Source organism: Triturus cristatus, chromosome 4_2 (assembly GCF_964204655.1).
Source record: "Triturus cristatus chromosome 4_2, aTriCri1.1, whole genome shotgun sequence".
Lineage (NCBI taxonomy): Eukaryota > Metazoa > Chordata > Amphibia > Caudata > Salamandridae > Triturus > Triturus cristatus.
Window position 1 is genome coordinate 564,735,643 of NC_140586.1, and position 26,592 is coordinate 564,762,234.

The window sequence follows — 26,592 nt, forward strand, 5'->3', positions numbered from 1 at the left end:
GCCAGGATAGCTTGATTCCAGTGGCATGGAGAGCACGGGACTCACGTCTGAGCATGCCCGTCCCATTCGGGATGACAAATGCAAAAGCAACAGTTGATGGACAGAATGCAGAACAATGTCATACATTCACCCCACTACAGAGATCTGGGCCTAATTCCATCGTTTTTTTGCTCACCATGCCATTCCAGTTTGAACCCAGCCATATGCAAATCAGTCTTGACCCTGTGCCTCATGGGAACAGTCCAGCCCGAACTGCCAAGCCAGGTCCTCCCTGGACTGGAAACAAGCATCCTATGACCGGTTTCGGGGTTTCACCCCTCTTCAGCCAGGATAGCTTGATTCCAGTGGCATGGAGAGCACGGGACTCACGTCTGAGCATACTCGTCCCACTCGGGGTGACAAATGCAAAAACAACAGTTGATGGACAGAATGCAGAACAATGTCGTACATTCACCCCAGTACAGAGATCTGGACCTAAATCCATCGCGTTTTGGCACACTCATCTTGTCAGTGCCTTTCAAAATAAAATAAGAAAGTGATCTAATGTTATTAAAAAGGAACAGTTAGTAGTGCTTGTTTTCATGTTGTTATCACACAAATCTCCAGTCTAGAGAAAACGGAACTGGTTACAAAACACCACCTTTTAAAACCACCACCTTTTAAAAAAACCCTCATCTTCCTGGACAAGCTTCGTGACTGTAAACACACACTCAACATGTAACGTTGTACAAACATATAGACATATCAACATACTTATATGGTAGCACTAATATGCCCCATGGTCTGTCTGGGTGGAGGGGCCTGTAGGACCCTAAAAATGAGGAGAGAAAAGTGGAAGAAACACCAATCACGTTAGGATTAGAGTATTTTCTCTCTGCTGGATCTGTTTTAAATAACCACCAAATCGGGTTCCTGTTAGGAGAGAAAACGAGGTACATCTTACGGTTCTCGGAATCCCTCCGTCAGTGTGACCTGTAAGTCCCAGGCTTGACCGCATATCAGCGTGTCTCTGACTCCGTGCTGTTTTTATATTCTGTAAATCGCCAAGTCATTTTGTTAAAAGACTAGTGCGTGTATGGTTTGAAAACTTGATTTTGGCACAATGCGCGCGCCATTTTGTGATTATGTAATTCCCAAATTGTAACTATTTGGTTATGAGGCTCACTATAGGTGTAAAAAATATTTCTTAATAATCAAAAGACTACTCCTAACAATTACCTCATATTTTTGTAAAAAACAGAAATCCCTTGATTAATCAGGAATCGAACCCTCCATGGAGGGTGTTAACAGCGGCCATCTTGGATTGGGCATGTTTTTGGTAGCCCGTGTCTGGCAAATAAAGGTCATTAATTAATAATTAAGGGTTGTTAATCAGAAAAAAGTATTCTGATCATATTTTTACTGTAGTGAGTGTTTTTCTTGGGGAAAATACATGACAAATACATTTAACATGATGTATAACATTTACACATACATTTAGGAGTGACACATATAAGAATCTCTAGTAGTTTTGCTCTTCTTTTAGTAAATTCTTAACTTTCTTAGTTATAGTGTCCTCTTTTTTATATTTTCTAACGGATAGGGCGTGATTCCTATGCTTTTATACCCGGTGTAGCTGGTTTATTACACCTCAGTGGATCATATCAGGATTGTGTATACTTGGGTCATCTGAGGAAATGTCCCCAAGGTATACCTTTGTTCAGCCCTCTAATGTCTGTGCATAGTTTAAAAACCCATCTTTGTTCCTTTTCTAGTAGGACCTGTGTCAGGTTATCGCATGGTTTTACATGTTCAAGGACTACCCATTGCATGTCATTAGGGGTATGTTGTGTGTCATTGAAATGCGCCATCATCCTGGTGCTTGCTCTGTGGCACCGGATGTTACTTCGGTGTTCACAGATTCTTGTGCTTATTTTTCTTGTGGTCATCCCTACATAGTGTAGGTCGCACACGCATGTGATGAGGTATACCACTCCCATAGCGTTACAGGTAGTGAATTTCCGCAAGTCCCATGTTTTGCCTGTGTTGAAGGACACTCTTTTGGTGGTGGTAGTGAGGTGACAGACACTACAATTGCCTCACGGATGGTGACCGGTTGGTAATGTGCTTAATACCTGTTGGTTGGTTTTGGTTTGTGGTTTTTGATGAGTGTGTACTAATAGGTCTTTCAGATTTTTTGCCCTTTTGTGTGAGAACATTGGTGTCGGTATGTTTAGAGTTCCACTGTTTAGGATCCGCCAATGTTTTTTCACTAGTTTTGAGACGTTGTCTGAAGCTATGTTGAAAGTTGTTATGCATATTGGTCTTTTGTCTTTCTCGTTCTCATTCCTTTCATAGGTTTCAAGCAAGGCATCTCTATGATTATTTCTTGCTCTTTTCTTTGCCTTTGCAATGGTCTTGGGAGGGTAGTTTCGCTCTCTTAATTTTTCAGTTAGCTCCTTTGCTTTTTTTTGTCATAATCAGATGTTTCTGTACAATTTCTCCTCAATCTGAGAAACCTTACAAAAGGAAGGTTTTCCTTGAGATGGCGTGGGTGGAAGCTCTCATATAGTAGGAGGCAATTCTTAGCGGTAGGTTTAAAATGTTTTGTTGTTTTTAACTTCCCACCTGATGCAAAGATGTTGAGGTCTAAAAATACTAACTCAGACCTACTTTTAGTGTGGGTGAACTTCAGGAAGGGATCCTGTAGGTTTAGCCATTCGATGAAAGTGTTGGCTTCGGTTTCATCGCCATTCCATATTACCAGAATGTCATCAATGTATCTCTTCCATTCTGAAATTTTTCATCGAAATGGGTTAAGGTCTAAAAGAATCTTTTGTGCTTCGAGGTGATAGACATACAGACCCGCCACACTCAGCGCAAAAGTGCTCCCCATGCTAGTACCGTGTTGTTGTTGGAAGAGTAGTTTCTCAAATCGGAAGTAGTTTTCTGTCAGTGCCCATTTGCAGCATCCAAGAACCACATGTTGGGGTGTGTGATAGTGCCATGTTGATCCGTACACGGTTTCTTTTAGGATATCCAATGTTTCTTTATGGGGTAAGCTTGTGTACAAACTTTCCACATCCAGGCTTATCAGGATCTGGCTTGTTGGGTCGAAATGAAGGTCTTTTAGTAAGCAAAGAACTGCTTTTGTGTCCTTTAGGTAGGTGTTGGTCGCTTGTATTAACGGACGTAAAAAAAGAGCTGGGCTGAGCCTCATTTTCACACATTTATAAACACACACAAACAAACACACACACACATATATACACACACACATACACACAGACACATATACACACTGAAAAAAGGTTTAAGTCGGTTAAGTGGCATTATAGTTTGGTATGGTAATTCACCTGTAACAGAGAATTAAAGAAACAAGAACTCGCAAACCCGTCATACAAAGTGTTGTCATTAATTATGTCATTTCAGATATTATTAGCGATCTTATTGATTAGATCATAGAAGATTTAATGAGTGATGTGATATGTGGGATCATAAGCAGTGCATGGCAAGGGTACAAGTTAGAATTCCTTCAGTTAAAAATAACTAGTGAAATTAGTGAACAAGTTACTTACCTTCAGTAACGATGTATCTGTAAGAAACATTAGTTAGTTAGATTCCTCACCTTAGAATATCCCCAGGCGTCAGGCTGGATCCGGAAATCAGCGTCAGCAATACCCCTGCGCGTCGCTAGGCGTCGTCTGCAGCTCCGCGTCCGTCGTCGGCGACGTGCGCCGGGATGATGTCGTCGGAGTACTTAAGACGCCGCCCTCGCGCGCTGACGTCAGTTCTTGTACATAGCTTTCCACGCCAGGAACGCAGAGCCATGCAAGAGACCGACACTGGTGCCCAAAAATTTGAGGGCCCTGAAAGGGATAACCTCAACTCTAGATATCGGTTCGCAGAACGGGGAGGATGGGTGAGTCAGTGAGGAATCTAACTAACTAATGTTTCTTACAGATACATCGTTACCGAAGGTAAGTAACTTGTTCATCTGAAAGAAACACGTTAGTTAGATTCCTCACCTTAGAATAGATACCCCAGCAATACCAACCCAGGTGGTGGGTCTGCGAACCAAGATCACACCAGAAAGTCCTGGAGAACAGAACGGCCAAAGAAGCCGTCTCTCCGGACTTGGCTGTCCAGGCAATAATGCTTAGCAAATGTGTGCAGCGATGCCCACGTTGCCGCCTGACAGATGTCTTGCAAGGGGACTCCCCGTCCCAGTGCAGTGGAAGCCGCAGTGGCCCGAGTAGAATGGGCTCTCAGCCCTACAGGAGGTTCCTTTTTAGCTAAGGAGTAACATGCCTTGATACACAAAACGACCCACCGAGAGATGGTCCGTTTGTGCACCGCTCGTCCCTTCTTAGCGCCCACGTAGCCTACAAAGAGTTGGCCGTCCACCCGGAACTGCTTGGTGCGATCCAAATAGAAGGACAGCGCCCGTTTTGGGTCCAGACGGTGGAGCCCCTCTTCCTCTTTCGAGGTATGTGGAGGCAGAAAGAAGGTGGGCAACGTGACAGACTGCCCAATGTGAAAGGCAGTCACAACCTTAGGAAGGAAAGAAGGACGAGTTCTGAGAACAACTTTGTCCGGATGGACAGAAAGGAAAGGAGGCTTAGAAGAGAGAGCCTGGAGCTCACTCACCCTTCTAGCAGAGGTGATGGCCACAAGGAAAGCAGTTTTGAGCGTCAAAAGACGAAGAGGACAATTATGAAGTGGTTCAAAGGGAGCACACATCAGAAATGTCAAGACCAGATTCAAATCCCACTGAGGCATTACAAAAGGAACAGGAGGAAACATGTGAGTAATGCCCTTAAGAAAGCGAGAGACAACATGGGATTTGAAAAGAGAAGGCTGATCAGGAAGCCGTAAGAAAGCAGAGATAGCAGAAAGATAACCTTTCAGGGTGCCCAGAGCAGAGCCCTGCTGGGCCAAAGAAAGAAGAAAGAGGAGAACCTCAGAAAGAGGGGCGGAAAGGGGATCCACAGCCTTTGCTGTGCACCATGCCACAAATTTGTTCCACCTGCAGGCATATACCGATTTTGTGGAGGGATGCCTGGCTGCCAGAATAACATCACAGCCTCCTGAGGCAAGTCAAATGGCATCAACTGCCGCCGCTCAATCTCCACGCAGACTGGACAGGTTCAGGTGGAGGACCGTCCCCTGCTGCTGCGACAGAATGGCCTCCTGAAGAGGCAGACGGATCAGGGGATCGATCAACAGACTGAGTAGCTCGGGATACCAGTACCTTCTTGCCCAATCCAGAGCCACAAGGATGACTTGGGCCCGGTCGCGCCTGATCTTCTTCAGCACTCTGGGCAGAAGTGGTATAGGCGGAAAGGCGTACAACAGACCGCAAATCCACTCGCAACGAAAGGCGTCCCCGAGCGAGTGCCGCCTTGGAAACTCCAACGCGCAGAACTGCTGACATTGCGCGTTCTCTTCGGTGGTGAATAGATCTAACCAAGGCTCTCCCCACTGCCGAAAGAGGCCTTGCGCCACGTCCAAGTTGAGACGCCACTCGTGATCCATCATGCACCGGCAGCTGAGTTTGTCTGCTCTGGCGTTCAGAGAGCCCGCCAGATGTTGAACCACCAGGGTGATGTCCTAATGTTCCAGCCATGTCCAGAGGCGCACTCCTGACAAAGGGTCCACGACCCCCACCCGCCCTGTTTGTTGCAATACCACATGGAGGTGGTGTTGTCCGTGAACACCTGCACTACACTTCCCCGAACAGAGGGAAGGAATGCTTTCAGTGCAAGCCGGATCGCCCGCAGCTCCAATAGGTTGATATGGAGTCGGGACTCCGCCGGAGACCAGAGGCCTCGGATCTCCGCCTCTACCATGTGGCCCCCCATCCCAGGAGGGACGCATCCGTCACTACTACGTGCTCCGGTTGGGGTAGGGAGAGAGATCTGCCACTGACCCAATCGCGGTCCGTGAGCCACCACTGCAGCTGCTTTGCAGTGCCCTCCTAGATCAAGACTCAGTCGGACAGGTTGCCCCGATGCTGGGCCCACCAAAACTTCAGGTCCCACTGCAGTGCCTGCATCCGCCACCTGGCGTGATGTAACAGCAGGATGCAGGCCATCCGACCCAGAAGCCACAGCACCAACCTGACCGAAACCTGGGATAGAGGCCGGAAGATGGAAATCAGGGGCTGAATATCCCGGACCCGCTGTTCCGGAGGATAAGCCCGGAACTGCTCCGAGTCCAGAACCGCTGCGATGAAGAGGAGCTTCTGAGAGGGACTCAGATGCGACTTAGGCACATTGATGGTGAACCCCAGCGAATGCAGGAGGTCGGCCGTAGTCTGGAGGCGGGAGACGACTGCCTGGGGCGAGCCCACCTTCAACAACCAGTCGTCGAGATAGGGGAAGACTGGAACCCCTAATCTGCGCAGATGAGCTGCGACCACCGCCATCACTTTCGTGAACACCCGAGGGGCACTGGTGAGGATGAAGGGGAGCACGGTAAACTGAAAGTGCTCCTGGCCAACCGTGAACCGCAGGTAACGCCGGTGGGCCGGCAGGACGGGAATGTGAAAATAAGCGTCCTGCAAGTCCAACGCTACCATCCAGTCTCCAGGGTCGAGGGCAGCCAGAACATGAGCTAAAGTGAGCATCTTGAACCGTTCCTTCCGGAGGAAGACGTTGACGCTCCTGAGGTCCAAGATAGGGCGCAGGCCCCTTTTGCCCTTCTTGGGAACCAGAAAGTAGTGGGAATAGCAACCACGACCTACTTCTGGACCAGGTACGCGCTCGATGGCCCCCTTGGCCAAGAGGGCCGTAACTCCCTCCCGCAGAAGATTCAAGTGATCCCCCGACATACGGTGGTACTGCGGTGGCATGGCTGGAGGGGTCGTCTCGAAGGGGAGGGAGTAGCCCCTTCGGACGATTTGCAGCACCCACCTGTCCGACGTGATCGAACGCCAGTGGAGCAGGTGATGGCGAACTCTGCCTCCCACTGGCGTGGAATGGGCCTGAAAGCACGGACTAGGAAGGCTTTGAGGCGGATGCTGCCGGGGTAGATGTGGACTGACCGGCACGTTGACCCCCAGTACCGCCTCGGCGGAATCCACGTCCGCGACAGCGTGCAGGTTGGGTCTGTGGCCGGTGGCTAGGCGGACGTGAGGGGCGCCCCTTCCTTGGCCACGAAAGGGACGAAAATTGGAAGTTTGCCGGCACGGGGCCGAGAGGCCCAAGGACTTGGCCGTAGCCCGGGAGTCCTTGAAGCACACCAGCGCACTATCCGCCTTTTCGCCAAAAAGGTGACTGCCATCAAAGGGCATATCCATGAGGGTGCTCTGGACATCCCCTGAGAAAGACGTGGACCGCAGCCAGGTGTGGCAGCGAAGAGCCACCGTGGTTGACATCGCCCTACCCAGCGAGTCCGTAGAGTCTAGTCCATATCGGATAGCATGTCGCGCTGCATCCCCCCGCCCGTCTGCAAGAGGCTGGGCGAGACGTGTCCGGGCCTGCTCCGGACACTGGGGCAGCACGTCCTCCACTGTATCTCACAGGGAGTGAGAGTAACGGTCCAAGAGGCAAGCGGTATTCAAAGACCGCAGTCCCAAACTCAGGGAAGAGAACAGCTTCTTACCAAACTGTTTAAGCCTCTTGGATTCCCGATTCGGGGGAGCGGACGGGAAGGAGGACTGAGAAGTAGAGGCCTGGATAACCAGGCTCTTAGGAGTGGGGTGTTGGGACAGAAAGCTGGGGTCACCCGGTGCAGGGCGGTGGCGCCGGGCCACGTTCCGATCCACAGGAGGTACTGTGGAGGGCTTGGACCAAGTGCCCTTCAGAACGTCCACGAGTGCCTCATTAAACTGCAGCAGAGGCTCCGAGGAGCTTGCTGACGGTTGGAGCACTTCAGTGAGGAGGTTAGTCCTCACGGCCACAGCAGGCAACTCCAGCCCAAGGGCTTCGGCCGCCTTGCACAGCACCACGGAAAATGCAGCACCCTCCTCTGAAGCCACAGTCGGAGGAGGGATGAAGCCAGTGTCCGGGGAGGTATCCAGACCACTGGCATCCCCCAGTTAGTCTGCCCAGTCCTGTGATAAGTTGGCCTGCAAGGCCAGAGGGTCCTCAGACCCCTCCCAGTCGTTACCGTCATCCGATTCCTGGTAGACAGGTGGAATGATCGGAGCCGGGCGAAATATGAGATTGCCACCCATCGGCGTCGGACGCGGCGCTGGGCGGCGCCGCTCCGACGCCGGGCCCTGACCGGGACTGAACCAGGGAACGGCGTCGTCCAAAGGCGGCGCCGGAGGTGGTACTGGAGGCGACGCCGGCGGAGGGGCCGTAAGGTCGACCGGCGTCTCCTGGGATCCAGGCCTGGATCCCGCGGGGACCTGCGGCGTCGGGACCGGAGTCGACGACGGCGCCGGGGCCAGAGGCCCCCCAGTCGAGCCCGCGGGGCCCGAAGGCGCGCCGTCAGGCGTCGACGGCAGAGCCAGGCCTCTCATGGCCGAGAGGAAGGCACTGATCTCCGCCGGAGTCGCGTCTTTCCCAGGGACCGGCGGGTATGGGGACGGACGCGACTCCTGCGGCTCGGAGCCGTCAGCAGAGTCGCGCGACCAGCGAGGGGAGCCCGAAGAGCAATGCCGCCTCTTGGACTTCTTACCATGCTTCAACTTACCTGAAGACTTGGAACCGGATGAGTGGTGGTGACTGCGGCTGCGCGACCGGTCCCTCGACCTCCTCCTCGACCGGGACCGTGAACGGTGCGGAGCAGACTGCCGGTACTCCAGAAGCTTGCGGGACCGCTCCCGCCTAGCCTTCGAAGTGAAGGCCCGGCATTCGAGGCACGACTCGGAATCGTGGTCGGCCCCCAAGCAGAACAGGCACCGGCGATGATGGTCCATAACCGACAGTCGGTGACAGGAGTAATAGGGTTTGAACCCGGGCATCCTACTGGCACCAGAGTCGAGTCGAGTCGACAAGAGACCAAAAGAGTCAAAAAAAGGGGTAAGCTCTTCCCGGATCGGCGCTGTCTGGCGCGGAAAAAAGAAGAACTGACGTCCGCGCGCGAGGGCGGCATCTAAGTACTCCAACGTACTTTGAAGGACATATGTACACCTGAACAGGGAGTGGCATTTACAAGGCACTATCAATACTTCAATGGTCTCTGTGCCTAGAGACCTCGATATTTGGATTTCCTTCGGGACGGAATTACAACCAAAACTAAGGACCTGAAGTATAGGAGTACAGCCCTGAAGAAGTCGCTGTTTACTATATTGGGACGCGACGAAACACGTGTTGGCTAAGGCTTTGATTGAAATTGCTCACGAGAAGAACAATAAATTGAGATACGAAACCAAGCAGTGGATCAAGAACGTTTTTATATTGTCACTAACTTGTTTTGTAAACTTTGGGCGTGTGCAGGGGACTGTTGTGTTTTTCTGTTAGTGGTATCACCACATCTTAGGGAGAGGAGTAGTTCTCCCTACCCCTTTGCACTGCACCCATACGACGTTACTGCCAAATAATACCTGCGTACTGCCTAGGAGCACCACTAGCCTATCAGACTATCCACCAGACGTGTAGCCCAACTAGAAGTACCCTGTGGAGACCGCCACTGGACTGGGTAATTGCCCCCAACTTTTTGCATCCCTCCTCTATTTTTGCTAAACTTGCTTTTGCTGACATTCGGTCTACCATGTCCTGGTAGTGAAAAACTCTAACATTCGTTTTTAACTTTTGCAAGGCCTACCTCTCACATAGGATAACGCTGGAGTTACTTAATTACATTTTAGAAAAGTAATTTCCAAATTGGAATAGGCAGCAAGTTCATGTTTGGTGTCTTTGGAATCCTAATTTATAATCTTATGGGGAAGCTACTTTTAGAAAGTTGTAATTTTCCTCCCTTAGACATTTACTGCCTGAAGCCGGTCTCTCGTAACATGACTGGATGTAGCTGACTGGACATTGTGTATTCCTCCTAGACAGCCAGATACATTAGGGAGCTTAGGTGTGCCTGAATGGGTTATCACTGGCAGGATGGGAGGGAAGAGCTGGGCTGAGTCTCATTTTCACCTGAATAGGCTGTGTCCTGCTTTCACACAAAAGGATGCGTACACCCTGTAGTTAGTCTGGAGCCAGGACAGGGAAGGCAGCATGCCTGGGGACGTCAAAGTGAAACCTCTAGATGTTTCTCCCCCACTTAAAAGGATTAATGGGTATAAAAACTGGACTTCAGACACCACCACTTCAATACACCTCTGGACCTGTGGATACTCTGCCAAGAAGAAGGACTGCTCTGCTGCTGAAGGACTGCCACTCTATTATGCTGTACTCTGCTGGACTACTGCCTAGCTGTGCTCTGCTTTGCTGTGCTGACCTGCTACCTGCTATCCTACAGGCTGGGTGAGAAGGACTGGACCTACCTCTCTTGACCCCAGAACCAAGAACCCAGAGAGACTCCAAGGGCTACTTGGATGGCCTCCAGACTTGAGCCTGAGGGATAGAAGTCTTCAACAACCTTGCACCTGCACTCTTCCATCGACGAGTCTACCCTGCCAAGTGGTGCCACCCCAGTCCTGGACCCTTGGAAGTGAGCTTAAGGTGTTTTGCCAACTTCTGTGGCTCTAGCAGAATCGACACATCTCATCTGTTGTGCCGTGCAACCCGGAGCTTAACTGACACATCTCTGCTGCTGCGTGGACTAAAACAGTCACAAAGATCCACATCGCATGGCAACCCGCACAGCATTGGGAACTGCCGGTGTGTGATGCATCCTCGGTGCAGACCCTTGCAATCCCTGGTTGACACAGCCTCTACGACGGACTCTGCATCACAGCCTTGCAACTCCTCGCAGCTGATGCATCGCACAGAGTGCACAACACATTCCCAACTCCGCACTTCGCATCGCAAGCCATTTTGACCAGATCTTTTACGTTGATGCAACAGGACCTTGCACCGCAGCCACGTCGCATCTCAGCATATGGCTGCGGCTGCACGGCGCATCTTTGATGTGGATCCATGCAACGTTCCGCAAACTAGGTTTGAAGGTAATTTGTTCTGCGGGCCTAACTGGGTCTCTAAAGCCGGGCCGCGTTCCATCATTTTCGGCCTGAACTTGTGACTTGGTCTTGTTTCGGCGCGACCAGATAGCCATGGTTGGCGTTTTACGCCTTTTGGCACTATTTTTACTAAAATCTTTCAAATCGAATATCTCCAGTTCTATTGGCTGGATTTATATAGTTTTGGTCTTGTTTTATTTATTAAAAATTACTCTATATTTCAAAATCTGTTATGGTGTGTTTTCACTGTGTTACTGTTTAAAGTGTTGCACAAATACTTTACACATTCCCTACGAGTTAAGCCAGTCTGCTCTGTGCTAAATTACCCGAGGGTTGAGCACAGGTTAATTTAGGGTTTGCTTGCGACTTCACCCTAAGCAGAATTGTGGTTGCTGCTTAAGAAGGGTTTGACCCTCTCAACCAGTAACCCAATTTCTTATACTGGTTGGTATTCAGTGATGAGGATTTGGACGTGTGTTTGTGCAGTGCCTTATAGTAATCTTGCGTTACACTACACCCCACATAAATAATCTAAGACCAATTTAAGTCTAAATTTTTCATGATTAAGCTTCTTTTTGTTTTCCCTCCAAATTTTTACCCTGACTGTTGTGTCTGAAACCACACGTAAAAGGATGGAATTCGAGCTGGCAAACATGGAGTACTACACTGTGGCCCAGCTGAAGGAGTTCTGCAAGGAGAAGGGATTTCCAGCCACAAGCACCACCAGGAAGGTGAAACTGCAGAAGTCACTGAGGGCCTGAGCGGAAGCTCACCAGTCAGTGGTGGAAGCCGCAGAAGGGGATGAGGTGATGGAAAGACAAGGAGAGGACCTTTTTGATATCCAGCCTTCAGTAACCCAACTGGAATTTTGAAATAAACAGAAAATCATATAATGGTAACGTTAACATGTGTGTGAAGACCGAGTGTTTCAAACAGTGTACATTTTTCTTGGTATCTATTATGATTAGGTTTCTTTGGTGGAATGTGAATAGCTTCTCAGAATCTACAAAAAGGAGGAATATACATACCCAATGACTGAATCACACCATATTCCTTTCCAAGGTAGAACACTTGTTAATAAAATATAAATGCCAGTAGCTATGATACAAGAGTTGCTGTATTTTTAACTAATACCATTTGGATAATCCATTTTGGGACCAACAATATCAGCTGCTGAATTCAGTGATTCAGGGCGGGAAATGCAAGCATACTTTCGGTGCTGTGTACGGCACCACCAAAGATAACCCAGTACTTTCTGTGAGATAATAAATCTTAAATGGTACTTTGATGTATTCTTAAAGCCCCAAAAAACGGCAATTCAAATTTCTGATAAAAGAACTGGAAGAAAAAGTATGTGAAGCAATACAGTCTAAAAATATTTTAATCTAACTGATGCATGGAAAATTTAAAAAGTTCTCCTTTTTTCTGACTGACAGCACCAATAAATAACCTTTGCAACAGTTCCAGATTCATCTCACCCAAAATCTTAGTAATCTGTACAATTTACATTTTTGTCACTCTCAGTGGCCATGCTCCATTAGCAATGTATTAATCTGCGGACGATTCATGATACTACATGGAGAGAAGAAAAGAAAATGTGCCAAAAGTGGTATTTCAAATGAATTTAGAACTATAAAATTTCAAAATACCTGGGTACTCTTGATAGTGAACCATGCTGCACACAAATTGTTATGTAACAACCACAAGACTAAACAATATTTCACAAAATATATAATTGGATAATCTTACGTGTTGTGGCTCATCTACTGAGGACATTACATTGTTTACACACAAGGCTTCTAAAAACTTCTGTTTCAGTATAATGTATCGAAACCTAACAGAAATGAAATAATGTAAGAAGAATGTTAAAACAGCCACAAATTACAAGGGAAACGCAATAAGAAATTGTATTTTAGACAGTATTTTGCAAGCAGACATCTAAAAACAATTTTTAAATATGAATCATGTTAACAGATAAAGGGAAAATTAACTCATCAGTAATCCTGTACCTCAGTCATGGGTATTCTGAATCTTTCTTACAATGTTTACGGAGTCATGAGGCAGGTGCACACGGATTTATTCCAGGTACTGCCGAAGAGAAAACCTAACCTGCAAAGAAGACTCTGCTCTGTTTGTAGTCACAGGTGAAGCAGGTCCATGCCACGGCCAGACCGAAGTAACCAGAATGACTGTCATCTTGGACTGGCTGCCCTTGAAATACATTTGGGAATTAAGGTGATAAAAAATATATATTAAACTAAAACCAATGACCACAATATCAAAAGAGCTTTCCCACTGGAAATTATGTAGGCCTAGAATCTGTGGTGCTGGTTATCTGCCAGAGGCCAGTACCCGATGGACTGAGTATCTCTCGCTAGAACCTTTGATTTGCACCCATCACTTGTTGATGTAAGCCATTATAGTTGTATTGTATATGTTACTCTTTGAAGAATGGAAGGACAAGCCCAAGGGCCCAATGACAGGAATACTGTCCTTCATTCCAGTATTTTAGTTTAGAATTCCTCTTTTGAAGGAAGTCAGTGTGTGATCTCCCTGTACGGTTGTATGACGTTACAACGCACACTTTTACAACGCATGCACTTACAACGCATGTTTTACAACGCATAATCCATTACAACGCATGACATTACAATGCATGACACTACAACGCATTTTTAAAAAATACCTTTACAACGCATTGCCATTACAACGCATACTACCTTTACAACGCATACCATTACAACGCATTATATTAAATTACATTTAAGGTAAGTATTAGATAGTATAGGGGTAAAAATTACTATTCTAACTCCAGGGGGTGCAACAGTAGGGTACGTGTTGGATAGTATAGGGGTAAAAATTACTATTCTAACTCCAGGGGGTGCAACAGTAGGGTAAGTGTTGGATAGTATAGGGGTAAAAATTACTATTCTAACTCCAGGGGGTGCATCAGTAGGGTAAGTGTTGGATAGTATAGGGGTAAAAATTACTATTCTAACTCCAGGGGGTGCATCAGTAGGGTAAGTGTTGGATAGTATAGGGGTAAAAATTACTATTCTAACTCCAGGGGGTGCATCAGTAGGGTAAGTGTTGGATAGTATAGGGGTAAAAATTACTATTCTAACTCCAGGGGGTGCAACAGTAGGGTAAGTGTTGGATAGTGTAGTGTAATATTATGCGTTGTAATGGTATGCGTTGTAATGGTAGTATGCGTTGTAATGGAATGCGTTGTAAAGGTAGTTTTTAAAAATACGTTGTAGTGTCATGCGTTGTAATGTCATGCGTTGTAATGGATTATGCGTTGTAAAAAATGCGTTGTAAAAGTAGTGCGTTGTAAAAGTTGCGTTGTAAAGGTTGTTCCCCCCCTGTACTCTTAGAGCATCGGCCACAATGCTTTGCCTTACTGGAGGCTTTTAAATGAACTCCATGTAGCATGTTCTTTTTGCATTACCAGGTCAGGAAACAAATACCCTTGTCCTTCAGTTGCCCTTTCCCCTCCCTATCTCCTGATGTTTAAGATGATTGATGTTCCCTTCAAAATATGGCGTTTAATTTCTCCATAGATGATAATCCCTCCTTCGAAGGAAACTTTTGATATTTTTATGCCCAAGCACAAAATCCATTGCACAGGGTGAAGAAACAAATTGTGGGCACTGATTTGAAGTCACATACCCTATAGTGGACTGATAGTTGACTGAACGTCTGTCCCAAGTACCAAGTTTGCCTTGATCGTCCGATCACAGGTACACAAGATGCCTTTCCTTCAGCGAGCAGCTGTTACCATTGCCATACACTAGAAAGACAGCACATGAGGAGCACTTCAGGGGGAATGAGACAGCTTTGTTCTAATTATCGCAGTGTTTTACGTTTAAACTCAGAAATCCTCTGTGCTGTTCACGTATAGGACTGTGAAAATATGACTCATGAAAGTCTATTCAGCATACCTAAACTCCTTGATGAAGATGGGAAGAACGTGGTGGAGAATTAGTAACATGTATTCTATATTAGAGAACTTGCTTGCATGATCCTGATCTAGAAGACGATGGCATTCTAAGTGTGGTGCTTTTTTCTTACCTAGGAAGTGGACTTTGATCTTTTGGGGCCATATGTACAAAGCACTTTTGCTATCAGAAATGGACCGATGCACAGAATCAGGCAAACGTTTCAAAGTCCAGAAATACCTTTTTAAAGGTACAAAAGCACAAACTGCGATTCTGTAACACGTTAGCAATCCGGTATTTGAAAGGGACGGGCTTAGGGCGTCCCTTCCAATTATAGAACTACAGTGTTATGTATGAATGTTCAGTGGACAAATTACGGTCGCAAAACATTCATATTTTACCAACACCTTACAGTAGGTGGTAACCATTCGCAAACCGGAAGGGGTACCCAAGGGACCCCTTCCCCTTTGTGACTGTTGAAACAAATATTTTTTAAGAGCACGTAGTCCATCCCAGGGACCACTGCCTACACATAAAAAATGAAACTTAAACGTTTAATTTATTTTTTAAAATGCATCCTTTAAAGGAAAAAGGGCTGCATTTACAAAAACAAAAATATTGCTTTATTAAAAAGCATTCACATACGTGGTGGTCTGCTGATCCCAGCAGGCCACCATTGCTGTGATCGCTGAAATTCCTAATGGGTCGCAAACTGCGACCTACCTCAGTATTATTTATGAGGCAAGGTGATTTGCGACACCCTAGGAATTGCTATTTAAAGGTTGCAATTATTTGTATGTTAGGAAATCGTTTTCACTCAGTTTTGTACATATGGCCCGTAATGCCTTGCAATCACTTCCACTGCTTTCTATTGTATGGTAGTTTGAAACTACTGCACCAACTGTTCAAGGAGAGCAGGCCTAAATGCTGTTGGTGGTGTGCTGGGCGGAGAAGAAGAGACTCCGAGTCGGTATTCATTCTTTACAATATCAAGTACACAGTTATCTTTGGTTATGTTCTACCCTGAGGAGTAAAAGTTGGAACTCTCTCTCCCCACCCTACAGGGTGCCTGGAGCTGGGTGCAGATCGAAGGAGTCATTGCTTCGGAGTAGGAGTCTTTATTGAGGCTGTGGAAGGCGTGCAGGACCCCTCTATTGGGAACTCTTTGCTTCTGAAAAAGAAGCATTTGCTATTGTTGCTGTTGTTCTTGGCAGTGAGAGTTGCTGATGCCTTTTCCAAAATAAAATAACGGACTTCTATTTGTTTAAGCCATACACAAACGTAGTATTTATGTAGTGCAAAATTAGCCGAAAGGCAGCGGAGCACTTTACAGGATCAAAGCAAAGATACAGTGGACACAGGATTGGAGAGGTCACTGTATTCTGGGAGCAGAAGTGGACTGTTACAGCAGCACAATACCTTTTAAATGGGATTTTAGAGAATTCTTTTTTTTTTTGCAGGGTCAGCTGATTGGAGTATATAAGCTTCATTTTTCATATGCGGGCCCTCAACATCTGCATGTATTCCAAACAGCATGAAGCCTGAGAAAGGGAGATCATTATTTTCTTGTCACTCCAGGTTCAGTGATGTTTGAATGAGTATCACGTAAACTTGAGACCACTTCAATATCCTCAAGCTGCTAGATGAACCGCATCTTTTGTGCTGATCGTGTGATCAGAGGTTTGCATTCATTCTTTAACTGGCTTTACAAAATATCTGTATTCTTGAGTTAGGGATTTCACAAACCTCTCAATTGAATTCCAGTGATCAATTATACTTTATTAGGAGAGTTGATGAATTGGCCACTCTAATTGACATTGCAAAAATCAAGCATCTTTCCTATACAATCATTTCTCCTGCATTCTTTCTCAAGAGATGCAGCTCAATGTATTACGCTGTTTGTTCACATATATATGAAATGCAGAAAGGAGCATATGTGTGGTGGCCTCCAGCAACCCTGGGACTAGGGCCATCACTAGCCTTGCATTAGGCTACCAAAGCAAAGTTAGTTTGAAAAACTCAAACAGTAGCTTTATACGGGTGCATGTTGCTGAATATTTAGCTTTATTACTGCTCGCTTTATCACTTTGTGACAAGTGACTACATCATTCCCAGGAAAAAAGCAAGCCCGAGGAGAGTTAATTGTGATATCAGTATCCTCATCTGTACTGTAGCGGTCAGTGGGAGACAATATCTCCATCAGGGCAGAGGAGGAAGTACATCATCTGATTGAGGCCCTGGTCTCTTTTCTTAAGGATATTACCATCTAACATTTGGAATGCAAGTCTTTCCTGTGTCACGTTTAAGAGTCACTTTCCCTTGAATGACACTAAAGTGGCAGTCCCTTTTCTATTTCTTTCTAGTATTTCCCGCACTTGAACTTCAATGGCTCTTATGTCTATGTGGTTTATTCCATTTCACAGCTGGAGGAGGAGGAGGAAGCACCAAGACAGGTTGAGATAAAGCAGGTGCATCACCCAAGTCATACACGGGTCAACCACATTTCTGCATGTATGTGTGCCATCATGAGTTCCGATTTTTTCTGCTGAAAGGTGTGGATCAGAACATGCTTCTTTCATGCTGAGCGATGACTTTTTCCAAGTAGCAGCTTTTCCCCGTTAATTTGAGTTCTCTTGTTTAATTTATTCTTGCTGTTATTTCCTTCCATCTCTATCAGATAGGGTAGTTTGGGAAGTAACTATACACCTTCAAGTCATGTACAATATCTCAGGGCCCATTTGTAGCAGCTGTGTGTAGTAATCCTGTGCATGTCTGTGCGCTACTATCAATATATGGTCCCTCCAGAAATGACTGGCTTGCATACAGGATAAGGGTGCACCAATCCCTACAGGCATTGGATTTCATCACCAGGAAGAAGATTTAAAAGAGAAGAACAGGGTCTAGCCACTGAAAGTGGTATCAAACACCTTCTAGGCATCCTCCTCATAAACAAACCTGCCTGGGACAGCAGGACACTAACCCAGTCAGCAAGCTGTTGGCCAGTATCAACCTCCACAGGAGTATCAACCTCCATTGTCTTTTCTCTATGCAGAACGATTAACACTATCCCACTTAAGAAAAACTTGAAAAAGGCCCAGGATGAAATCCCCAGGGAGGGTGGGTATTTCAACTTCAGCTGGGAGGTGATCACACGCTTTAACAGAATCAGCAGCTGAGTAGCCGCATGGTCTTTCTTGGACCAATTTTAGATCCCAAGTGCTACTGAGGGCAAGTCCTGTGGGATAGATATCATAATGATGGTTGAAGGGATATTGATAATGTAGGCCCAATAATGTCTAAGGAGGGGGCAGGACCAAAGCGTGTGAATGAAGTCAGCAACCTAGCTACATAGGATCTCAATAGCTCAAGAGGCAAAACATACATACACAAACAAATATAAATGCCTTAACCTACATGTAGCCTCTTGGAAAGCATTAATGACATGTTCCCACTGACAAATGCATAACAATTATTCTCCAAAAACATACTTCAACTTGAATTTTCAAGATTACCTTTTCTTGTCAAATTTCTCCATACATTCCAGAGGTTGAATAAACTGAAGAACTTCATCCCATTGTCCATCTAGGATAAGCTGCCTAAATGTAACAGAATGAATTACTTTCATATTTAATACATTTGATTAACCTCATTTGCGTCACAATTTTCAACAGTGGCAACGTCAGTTAATTAGCCCGACCTGAAAAAGTAAATACCCTGTGGGAGGGATGCTACTCTTGCAAGATCTGGCAGCTAATCTCAGAAAAGCTGTAGGGAAATCCTTCTCTAAAATACTTTAGCCTTCTTAGAATTGTAGAGTACTTGCACAGTAAGTAATGCACACAGAGGCCTCTGGCTTGGGAATATTTCATGCAAATGATTACTTCAAAAGGAGGTTTAAATCTTTCAAGCAAAAAGGTATTCTGAAACAATGCGAGCAAGGCCAAAATACACGGCAATGAGACAAAGAATGAAAACTACTTCTTGATGATGCTGGTTGCCAAAAAACATATAGCACAGGGGTTTAATGAATAAATAAGTAGTGTAAATTTGGACTAAAGATATTGTTCTGATATGCTGTACAATTGTACAAAGACATTTGAATCAGACACGAGGAGCAAGGACAAAAGCATTGTGCTACACATAATGCAAGAAAAATATCAAAGGACTACTGAGATGACACCGCAAATGAACTGGAAGCACAAGAAGCCGTAATAATCTAGTACAATAAATGGGTCAACAAACTAATCAAATTAAACCGTCGGGAACTTAATTGACGGGCCTAGTAATCTTAAAATACACTCTGTGTGTTGCACAATTGCAGAGCAAATACATATACAAGCAGGTAGAAAATCTGTTCAGCCATAAAGATCAACCTCAGGTCATCTCGTGACATGAATGCTGGCCACCCATATATTCCTCCTCAACACTTCTGGCACCTACATGTGAACAATTTCAATAACCTGGCAAACTAGATAAAAGTCTGTGACTTATTAGCAGAATCAGAAACAGTATAGTGCAACAAAAATTGCTCAGAATAAAAAGTCCCAACATTACTAACCTTCTCTACAAATATGCCTTAAGTATGCAGCAAAAAATCTCAAACACCATATATTTATGCTCCCGAGTGAGTAGAACCAGCCGATGATCCCTGACCACTACAGTGCAATGCTGAACATACCTTACTGCAAAAACAACTCAAGGAAAGCAAAGTAACCAAACCACTATTAGAATGTGGAATTCCCCCCCCCCCCCCCGCCACTTCTTGACTATCAATCAGGAATTAGCCCATAAAACATATAAGCGGGCCTGGAACAACTGTTACGCCCCCTCCACACATCAGTGGGTGACTGCCAGCAGGCAAAACGGATACTCCTCAACCTCCCTGTAACATAAGGACACAAGAAATTCCAATGCTTTTTGAGCATCTGTAACTCAGAATGGATAAGAAATTTAGGGACCAACATGGGTACATTCATGCCCTAAATAACAAATCGAAAAACTTTTGCTCAATGCTCTTTGAAAAAGGTGTTTTTGAAGGCTGCTCCGGAGATCCTGCCGTGCACACTCCTTTATTATACACTATAATTCCATACAAAAGTTAGCAAAACCCCTATCAACCTATCCACCACAGGGTGAGATCAGGAGGACAGTCTGGTATTGCAAAATTCTGTGACCCCACTTATTAATCCTTGAAGACACATTTGCGATAATCAATTCAGTACAAGCGCGTCAGTTCTGACGGGTGCAATAAAATGAGTATAAGTAAAAGCAGTTAACAGCATCATTAGAAATGGCAAAAGTATGGCATAAACACTGTCTTAAGAAAGTATGATTCATTTTTTCACACGTTGAGACTCCACCAATCAAAGCTTGGATTACACATGGTTAAGAGAAGCGCACTGCTTATATCTCCCAAACACACTCAAGACATATAAAAAATGAAAAACACACCATCTCCTCTTCAGAAAAATGTAAAAACTAGCCAGATCAGAGATAGGCTTTATACTGAAAAATGTAATACGAAGAGGACTAAAGCTTTCTTGAAGAGCATTCTATAGCTCGCATGACCTTCCTTGTGTACCACCGATCTCATTAATTGGCACAGTGAACCAAATTTCAAAGAAAACAAGCATTTGCAATGCAATAGGTCTCACATTTGCGAGAGTTTGAGCTATTTGCATTGTAAATGACAATGCCTATTATTTGTGTTTTGAAAACCTGCAAGCGGTGTATAAACACACACTTTGTACTTATAGCCCTTGCTTATGAGAAGCAAGGCTGGTAGTAACTGTGCCTCTTTTACTGCCAGCCTTTCTTCTCACAAGCAACAACTATAAGTACAAAGTGCGTGTTTATGCACTGGTTCCTGGTTTTCAAAACACATATATAAAAGGCATTGTCATTTACAATGCAAATAGCTCAAACTCTCGCAAATAAGAAACCTACTGCATTGCAAATGCTTGTTGAGATGTGAGCAGCAGCTATGGGAAGGCAGGGGCCGTGATGCCAGGCCCTGCGTTTTAAAAGCAGGAGGGAGGAGGCAGCTGCAGCCAAAACAGACAGAGAAAGATTTACAGCCCTGTTTACAACAGAGCTCTGTAAACCACAAGCACTGGTCTCCTGTGCTTCATCTTAAAGAAGGAAATAGTGCTCCCAAACTCCGAGTAACAATACATGTAACAGTGGTAGTCCCTGAAAATGGTAGAGCTTTTAAAGCCCCTTTCCTGAATATAGCATGTCTTGCAGAGACAGCGCAAGCGCTGCCTATGCGAGACCTAAAAATGTACTGTAACGTATCGTGTCAAAAACAGACTAAATCAAGCAAGTAGGTACCATGTTACAAAGAACAATAGCCGATTTACTTGCATACAAAATTGTATATTTCTCTTATTACAGATTTCGCATTTTTCAAGAGCTAATGCAACATTCGGTGATTTCTACACTACAAAAAATATGTTACTTGTCTAACACATTTCCTTCTGTGCCCACAGACTGTGGTCATCATGCCACTTTCAACTGTCAATGATTCAAAATATTTCTCCCCTCCTACAAACGAGCTGCACTGCTCAGGTCACCAGGTTGATAGTCAAGGCATGCCTGCTGTTACACAGTTTAGAAGGGTTTCCCAAAGAATTCACCAACATGTTTCAAAAAGGCATCACATTTTGGCACATAACAGAGGCCGTCCACCTCACATTCCTGAAGATCTGCCTTTGTCCTCTGTGAATATTTGAATAAAAGCGCACTTCCTTAAGTGGGATGCCACTCATGTGTGGGATATTCCAGTTTTTAAACACTTCTAGAATACTTTTTGAGGATAAAGCCAACTTGCTGGCATCAACGCACCACACTGCACTGTGCTGGAAAAGGCAGGGCTCCGTTCAGTAAGTCTGGTCTCTGTGGCCTGCAAAAAAGGCCTAGCGTGTCACTGTTGTATCCACAGACATACAAGGAGGAGCATCTGATTATGATGAGATAGCTAATCTTGCTATTGGTCCCTTGACGCTGCTCTTTTACAAAAGGGAAGCTCTCTGGTGCTCTGACAGAGATGAGTAAGTCATACCTCAGGAAAAGCATATCATCCGAGAAGAGACCATTTATCACTCCACTTTCTTTTTCCAGGGACAGCATGCTGATGTGAAGTTTCTTTGAATTCAGGAAATCTAAGATGAGTTTAGTTATCTCCACCTCTTTCACATTTATTGTTTCTTCGGCCGTCATGTTGAAAGCCTTCAAATAAAAAAGAAACAGAAATCTAATTAACATATTAGAAATATATATGACACAATTTTGTAGTTACTAACAACGAATGCATTAAAATGTGTACAACAAATAAATGTGCACAAGTTTCTTTCTCTGTAAAATAGAAAATATTTTGGATTAGTTTGAATCTGCCTGGCTTGCTGGTCCTGCTATATCTTTCTATGGCTACAAAAGATGTAACAATACAAGGACAAAGCCTGCAGCATGTTTTGGCAGAATGTTCTCATATTGTTATATATATGGAATACTTCCCTTCAGCATGAAGTATGTACGGGTAAATATTGAGCAAAGAAACAAATGAATGCAAAATATTTCAAGGCTGTCGGTGCTTAATTTGAACAAGTGGCTGTCGGTGAGGGCACTGGCAATGATTTTTGGTGATCGGCACTTATTTGTCCAAATCAGACATTTAACAAAACACAAGAGAGAAAAATAAACAAAGTAGAAAGACAAAGGCAGAGAAGAACGGAAAAATCTTCAAAAAGGGAGAAAGCAGAAATCTAGAAAGGTGAGTTAAAGGGGAAGTGAGTGTCTAATAGTTGATTAAAAAGGCTTGAGGTGGTTAAAAACAACGCAGCTTTGGTATTGGGCGCGTAGACATTTAATTGCACTAGCTGCAGGCTGATCAGCACAGCCTTGGGCACCGGCACTCATTCTTTTACAAATTAAGCACAGGAGGCTGTTGTTTTACTTCTGGTGGAAAGATTACATGAATGTAATGAATGCTCCCACACAAAATCATAATGTATTGGCATTTTAAAGCTACAAGTGTACGGACAAAGAGCAAATGCAGATGTTTTTGTTTTCATGTAATATTTTGGTTCCCATTTCTGTAGTTTAAAAAATGTTATGTATTAAATGTGTCACAATTTATCTGTGTTAGAAATTGGGGTCTCCAGTTGGCAAGGGCTTGTACCTTTGTCTAAATAGGCACCTTTCTTCCTAGTCAGGATAAGGGAGTTATACTCCTAAAATAACCCCTGCTCACCCCCTTGGTAGCTTGGCATGAGCAGTCAGGCTTATCTTAGAGGCAGTGTGTAATGGATTTGCACCTAACCAACAGTAATACAGTGTAAAAGGACACCACACCAGTTTAGAAAAATATCCAATATTTGTATATACTTAAGACAAGCCCAAAAACGATTAAAAAAAATCCACAATACAGTAAATAAAAATCTTCAGTTATCAAAATATGCTTGAAAAACAGTTCCTTGATGTCAATAGCTCCGTCCAGGGCTATCACGGCGTTGTGAGCAAACAAATCCAAACAGTTCTGGCTGACCGTGGCGTCGTGGGCCAGCTACGGTGTCGGGAAGACCCGCAAAACAGCACCTTGAGAGATGCAGGGCATCGGCGATCTCTCGTTGAGCTTCCGAAACGCCGGCGTTGGATCCAGAGGTCAGTGCAGGAGTCGTCAGGCCCTTGAAGTCACACGCGTTGCAGATCGAACTGCTCTCTGTTAAAGTCAGGAGCGCTGGCGTTGGCAGGCATCGGGTGCTGCGGTGCGAGCAGCGGCTCGGTGGCAGCACCAGATGGCATCGTTGGTGAGACCAGGGTCGCGGTGCGAAGTGAATGCGGTGCTAGTCGCGGTGCTGGCAGGTCGTGGTGCAAGCAGCAGCGGCGTTGTCATTGCTGAAGCGCTGTCGTCGGCTGACAAACTGGAGTCAGTGGTGACGGCGTCAGTAGGACAAGGCTGTGGTGCGGGATGAGGGCGGTGCATTGTGTAACTTTACGAGTGGAGCCCTCGGACCACGGTGCAAGCAGCGGCGTCTATTTTGGCGTGGAGCGGCATCGTCAGGGATACCAAGGCGTCGCCGTGAAGCGAAGCAATGCGGAGTGCGGGGCTCACAGGTTGCGGTGTGAGCAGCGGCTCGGTGGCGGTGTCAGCAGGCGGCGTCAGTGAGAAGAGGGTTGTGGTGCGGTGTGGCGGCGGTGCCCTCAGGACACGGAGTCGGCAGCGTCGTCATCGAGTTGCGTTTCCTTCTGTTGCAGCACAAAACACACAGTCCCCAGTGCTGAGGGCAGAAGAGCTTGAAGTCTTTACTGTTCCTGAGACTTCTTGAACAGGGGGCAAGCTCTAACTCAAGCCTTTGGAGAAAATCACAAAAGTAGATTGCAGAAAGTCCAGTCCTTTCACTGCCCAAGACAGAAGCAGCCACTGCAGGCCAACACAGCAAAGCACACACCAAAGTGGTAGGTTCTCCTCACAGCCTCTTCTTGGCAGTCTTCTTGGTCCAAAAGAGTTCTAATGTTCAGGGGTCTCAGCCCCAATATTTATATCCCAATATCCTCTGATATCTTAGGCAGAGAGTGTCTGTGCCCAGCCAAAACCAGTTCTGCCTTCTCTGGTGTGGCTTACTGGCAGGAGGTGGAGACGGCATTGTCAGAGGCAGACCAGGCCCATTCAGGTGCAAGGAAATCTCCTCCCCCCTACTCTAAATGCAGCCCAGCTCTATTCAGCCCTTTCCTGACCCACCTAGACTATCCTGAGCCACTCCTGCTCCCCAGCCCTCTGTCATCGACAACCCAGACAGTCAATCCACATTCTAGCAGAGGCACACTGGATGGCTGAGCAAGAAAATATCTTTTCTCTAAAAGTGGTATTTTCAAACACAGAATGTAAAAATCACCCTCACTAAAAGATGCATCTTTAAATTCGGAGTTCAGGCATACTAAACTTTATTTTCCTACCCAATTCCCCGGGCCAGTTATGTTTATAAGAGGTTATAAACAAACTCCCCATTCTGTCCTATGGGGAACAGGTAGCCTTGCAACAGTGAAAAACGAAATTGGTGGTAATTCACTATCAGGACATGCCACACACACCAAAGCATGTGCTATCTTTCACATACACTGCACCCTGCCCACAGGGGTACCTTGGGCCTACCTTATTGGTGGCTGACATGTAAGAAAAGGGAAGGTTAGGGCCTGGCACGTGGGTGCACTTGCCAAGTCGACATGGCAGTACCAGACTGCACACAGGGTCTGAAATGGCAGGCCAGAGTCACATTTACTGGCTGTGTGGGTGGCACAATCCAGTGCTGCAGCCCACCAACAGCATTTGATTTACAGGCCCTGGCACACGCAGTGCACTTTACCAGGGACTGACAGATAAATCAAATAGGCCAATCATGTTAAAACACCAATCCATAACACAGTTTACCTCAGGAGCACTTGCACTTTACCACTGATCAGCAGTGAGAAACTGGGAGGTCAGAAAGAAAAAACTCAGGGGAAACACGCCAAAAGATGCCAAGTCTAACAGTCTGAATATGTGAATTGTTCAATACCATAAAAGAAGTCTCAGATTTGTTGACAAGTAGCTCATTTTTTACAGGCACACTTAACATTTTACAGCAATAGCTCACTCTCTGAGCTAACTTTTAGAAAGCTCATTTTCTAGCAGCATACCTCAGCAGAGCACATTAGCTGTTTGATTATGCTTTATCACTTTGACTTGCATGGTGTTTCCTTGTTATGTGCCATGAGCATTCTATTTTACTTTTTGGTGGTCACTGTAATGTGAAATATAGTTACTGAATAAATTGAATACTATAAAGAGACCAAATGAGGATCTTTGGCGGGGTGAATTCTTTGCGGCAAAGTTTCTGAATCCAATTTGCCTCCCACTGATCAACCCTTCTAGGTAGAGCAGCAGCGTCAACAAGAAAGTGTCACCAGCATAAGGAACCTTTTACCACTTAGCATGTAACTTAACACATGTTCCTCGTTTTCCTCCATGCCACAAACTACTTTCAATACATTTGCCACCTCAATGACTTAACTACAGAAAGCTGTCTCCCTAGATCATTCAAACATTTGCTGAGTGGGCGTGCTATTTCATGCAGAGTTGTCTGGCTTAACGCTGAATTTAAGTAGTACACCTGGAGTGTGACTCACTTACTCCTTAGTTACTCTTGGAATTCAGGAGTATGCAAAGAGTATGCAAACAGTTAATCACAAGAAAATCTTAAGGAATCAGACACTGTGAGCATCTAATTAATATTCCACACATCCTAGAACTGCACATTCTCACCTAGCATTGCACAGTGCGACTGAAGGATGATGTTTCTCATTGGTGAATGGGCTTGGAAGGCTCCTGGGTGTTGGTGCCTAGTGCAGGCCTCTGCCCCCTCCTGCCTACTTACTACATGCATCCTTCAGAGCCCTTCCAACCTTTTGTGGAGTGCCGCCAGGGTAACTTGTAAATACAGATTGGGTGAGACTTCTGGGATAACAATGCTAGAAATAGGACAGTAGGCGTGGCACAGACTTGGCAGTGGCAATAGAAAGCGTTTTCTACTCCCCATGCTGGGATCTCTGCTGCTAAGCAGCAGTGTATCACAGATTCAGACACTGAATGGTTTTGCACTCCCCTAC

At 45.5% G+C, this 26,592-nt stretch overlaps 1 protein-coding gene across 1 annotated transcript in view; it reads right to left on the reverse strand.

The window, feature by feature from the left end:
- WDR47 (WD repeat domain 47) overlaps positions 1-26,592 on the reverse strand; it is a 294,267-nt gene that overhangs the window by 177,627 nt on the left and 90,048 nt on the right. Inside the window, exons 2-4 of the mRNA XM_085602213.1 lie at positions 22,013-22,179; positions 18,462-18,545; positions 12,758-12,842 (exon numbers count right to left, since the gene is read on the reverse strand). Coding sequence (XP_085458339.1) covers positions 12,758-12,842; positions 18,462-18,545; positions 22,013-22,170 — 327 coding nt within the window. The 5' untranslated portion in view covers positions 22,171-22,179. The remainder of the gene's footprint in view (positions 1-12,757; positions 12,843-18,461; positions 18,546-22,012; positions 22,180-26,592) is intronic.